This window comes from Octopus bimaculoides, chromosome 3 (assembly GCF_001194135.2).
Source record: "Octopus bimaculoides isolate UCB-OBI-ISO-001 chromosome 3, ASM119413v2, whole genome shotgun sequence".
Taxonomy (NCBI): Eukaryota; Metazoa; Mollusca; class Cephalopoda; order Octopoda; family Octopodidae; genus Octopus; species Octopus bimaculoides.
In genome coordinates this window covers 41,714,012-41,718,597 of record NC_068983.1, presented here as the reverse complement: position 1 = coordinate 41,718,597, position 4,586 = coordinate 41,714,012, and the positions used below count along the sequence as shown (strand labels likewise).

The window sequence follows — 4,586 nt, the reverse complement described above, 5'->3', positions numbered from 1 at the left end:
TATATATATATATATATATATATATATATATATATATATGGGAGAATTTACGAAAAAAACAACAGACGAAGACAGGTGGTGTAAACAACAAATGGATGTATTAGTTTAACGCTCGGGAATAGAGAAAGTCTTTGACGTTTCGAGCTACGCTCTTCAACTGAAAGGAACACAGAAAGAAATAAGGAGAGAAACAAAGAGAAAAAAAAAATAATATAAATGTAGTGATCAGCAATCTATCATAGCGAATGCCGGACAGAAGGATCACACAATATATATATGTATATATATATATATAAAGAGAGCAAGAGAGAGAGAAGGTGAATGACAACAGCAGCAGCTGCAACTGATACCATAACAACAACAACAAACTCTTGACAGAAAAAGATGAACTACAGTCTATGCAACTATCCATCAACAACAACAACAACATCTATAGAAATGACAAGAACTGATATACTCAGATAAAGACTGACAACAACAAAAACAAACAATATTGATTTCAAATTTTGGCACAAGGCCAGCAATTTTAAAAGAAGTTGGTAAGTCAATTAAATCGACCCCGGCTCTCGACTGGGACTTATTTTATCAACTCCAAAAGGATGTAAGGGGAAAGTCAACCATACCAGAATTTGAACTCAGAACGTAGAGATGGATGAAATACCACTAAGCATGGTAACAATTCTGCCAGATCGCTGCCTTACCAACAAGAAGAGTTAATGATATTTGTAATAGTAAACAACACCAAGAGCTTTCTGTTCCCTGTGTCTATTATTATTATTGTTATCAATTAAATAACAGTATAAGTGTAGCCCATATCTTTCTTGTCTTCTTTCTATTCTGTCATCTTGCGAGTGAGATGAACTCGCGTTTTGAATTCTTTAACCCCTATTCTTTGTAAACTCCCATATAAGGTACTACCTGCTATATTACAACACCTCAAACACAGACTCAGGCGGCAATACATCACATGACAACAACAACAACAACACTTATAAAAACAACAACAATCATTCTACTATCATCACCATTACAACAACAACCACCACAACGAACATAGCAACATACTCAATCAACACTAATCACAGTTGCTAGTGCAACTGTGACAAAATATTCATTTAATCTCTTAATTATAATAATAATAATAATAATAATGGTTCCTTACTTTGAATTTGTCTTCGTTCGGTGTTGTGTTTGTCTTGTGAAGAGACGAGTTCAGGGCATTCTTTTGTTTCTGTTGCTGTTGGTCAGCCTCCTTTAACTGTGCAAAACTCAAATGTTTAGTCTTTCGTGCTACAATGGTTTCTGTAGAAATTCCCAGGTGAGTCCAAAGAAACCACAAGGAAAAAAAAAAAAAATGGAATCAACATTAATTTTATTTTATACAGAATACACTTTGTCTCTAGACACCATAGCAACTTTATTTCATCTCCAGTTGTTCATGGCATCCTCAGTATTCTTTAGTTCTTTAGCAGTTACATTGACCACATCTAACCCAAAATATTATTTTCTATTCAAGGTACAAGGCCTGAAATTTTGGGGGAGTGGGGGCCATTTGATTAGATCGACCCTAGTACACAACTGGTACTTAAATTATCAACCCTATGAAAGGCAAAGTTGACCTCGGCGGAATTTGAACCCAAAAATATTCTACCAGTTTGAACCCAACAATATTCTACCTGTTTGAACCCAAAAATATTCCCACCTGTCCGAACCCAAAAATATTCTACCAGTTTGAACCCAAAAATATTCTACCTGTTTGAACCCCAAAATATTCTACCTGTTCGACCCCAGAAATATTCTACCTGCTTGAACCCAAAATATTCTACCAGTTTGAACCCAAAAATATTCTGCCAGTTTGAACCCAAAAAATATTCTACCAGTTTGAACCCAAAAAATATTCTACCTGTTTGAACCCAAAATATTCTACCTGTTTTAGGTTCAAACTGGCCAGGTTGAACCACTCACACCTACCCTACAATGCCACTGTAAAAATAAACACTCCTTGTTCCACATAAAAATCTCCCATGCTGGTGCCATGTATGAAGCATTCCCTACACTCTGTAAAGTGACTGGCATTAGGAAGGGCATCCAGTCATAGAAACCATGCCAAGATAGACAATTTGAGCCTGGTGCTACTCTCTGGTTTGCCAGCTCTTGTCAAACTGTCCAACCCATACTAGCATGGAAAATGGACATTAAATGATCATCATGATATCATTGAAATCTTGAAGTTACAAAATAAGGCAGGATAAACTCAAATCAATGTAAATAAATAAACATTACATTTGATAAAATAAGGGCAACAGGCAAGAAGTGTATCCAGCTGTTAAGCCTTAATGATATATTCATCTAACCCATGCTGGCATGGAAAAACAAGCATATGAACGAATACATACATCTAACTAGTTTTTACAAATGGAAACTGAGCTTTTGCCTCTCATCTTCTGCCAGACTTACCCGTGACTCCAAATGTTTTATTTTGATGGCATCGTTTTGGTCTTCCAGGCTTTCGTTTCTTATTTCCTTGTCCAGAAGTATCACAGCTTTCACCATCAGAGTCTGAATTAAAAACAAACGGAACAGAAATAAAAATATTAGAATTGAATTAACCCGTTTAATACCAACACACCTGAGATACAAACTTGCTTCATTAAATTGATCTAAATTAAAACCTTTCATTAAAATTTCATATTCCAGACACCAGATTGATAATGACAAATTTTTATTTACTAAATTCTTAATTATTTTCAAAAGTAATTGAAACAAAGCAGTGTATTCTAATAGAAACCATAATCATTTAACGTCCATGTTCCATGTTGGCATGGATTAATGCCAAACTGATCCAAATTAAAAACCTTCCATCAAAATTTCACAGTCATTAATGTTCCAAACGTCAGCCTAATAATAATATTATTTTATCAAATTCTTCATTATTTTTCAAATTAATTGAAACAAAAGTAGTGTATTCCAACACAAAAGATTTTAAGTAATTGAAATTAAAAGCTTTCATCAAAATTTAATGTTAATTTAAGATCTAAACACCAGCTTATAATGACACCATTTTGAAAATAATGAAAAATTTAGTATTTACTCAGTGAAAATAAGTGAAAATAAGCCAGTATGTTTTAGGAAATATAGTAACAGAAGGGTAAAAATGATCTAAAAACCTTCCATAAAAATTTCATGCTAATTTATGCTCCAAACACCAGTTTGATAATGATAATGACAATGGTATTTTAGCAAATTCTTCATTATCAAAAAAAAAAAAAAAAAAAAAGGGCAGTGTGAGTTCCAACAGAAATTTGGTAATGAAAAGGTTAAGCCATTGAAACAGTTGTCATCATCAACATCATGGCAGCATTTATCTTCCCCAACACCATTACCACTGCAAACACCAACATTATTATGAGCTGATGAAGGTATGCCACTATGTGGACATACAATCTGCTAGAAGTAACAAGTAAATCTCTATCAAATCACACCCGACCATCTTATATCAGGACATTGCAATCCTGTTTTAGCTGGTATCAATCTCCACATCACTGTTACTGCCTCAATACAACACAACTGTATTACTATTATGTAAGATGTTGGTGTATATATTCATGTGCTCACACGCACAACACACACCAATCTACATACCAACATGTGTACACATATATATATATATATATATATATATATATATATATATACACACACACACACACACACATGCACACCTCTATGGAAACTTTGATGTAGTCATGCATCTAAACAGACATTTATCCATTCATACATTCAAAAATGCATGAACTCACTCAACAAGAATTCCTTGGGTTCGAATGAGGAGTGTTGCAGTCAAACCAATCAACAGAACCTGGTTGCAAAATTACTGTACAAATGGCTGAGAATTCCACAGACATGCATACTCCAAATGTAGTTCTCGGAGATTGAGCATGGCAAAGAATGTGCCAAGGCTGGCCCTTTGAAATACAGTCACAACTCATCTTTACCAGCCTTGTAGACTGAAGCAATGTGAAATAAAATGACTTGCTCAAGGATACAGTGTGCCACCAGGAATTGAACTCCTGATCTTACAATTGTGAGCTGAATACCTTATCCACGAAACCACATGCCTTCACTTGAACACACACACACAACATTTATATGAATACATTTGCATGTAGGAAACAGTGGTATCATAGCTGCCTACATGACAAACATGTAAATACATATGTATATAGAAAGCAGTCATCATACAACTCACCCTTTGTATCGTAGCTGCCTAAAACAGAATTTGGCGATGTCTTAATTGAAATTCCTTCTTCAGATTTACGTTTCTTCTTTTTGGCTCGATTCAAGTCTGAGTTATTATTATTATTATTATTATTATCTTCAGTGGTTAAAGAGGAGTAAGCAGCCATAAGACCAGTACCCATCGGTCGAACTTTGTCTGCAATTAAACCAGTACATACAGAAAAAATTAGATCATTTGTCTCCATAGACAAAGTGAAACAAAGAATTCTCCTCTCCTCCTCCTCCTCATCATCATCATCACCACCATTCTCAAGGTGATTGTCATCATTGTCACTCACCCCCCCCCC

General features: G+C 34.8%; 1 protein-coding gene across 1 annotated transcript in view; it reads right to left on the bottom strand.

The window, feature by feature from the left end:
- LOC106868024 (probable serine/threonine-protein kinase DDB_G0267686) overlaps positions 1-4,586 on the bottom strand; it is a 47,837-nt gene that overhangs the window by 29,162 nt on the left and 14,089 nt on the right. Inside the window, exons 11-13 of the mRNA XM_014913121.2 lie at positions 4,250-4,435; positions 2,458-2,559; positions 1,163-1,302 (exon numbers count right to left, since the gene is read on the bottom strand). Coding sequence (XP_014768607.2) covers positions 1,163-1,302; positions 2,458-2,559; positions 4,250-4,435 — 428 coding nt within the window. The remainder of the gene's footprint in view (positions 1-1,162; positions 1,303-2,457; positions 2,560-4,249; positions 4,436-4,586) is intronic.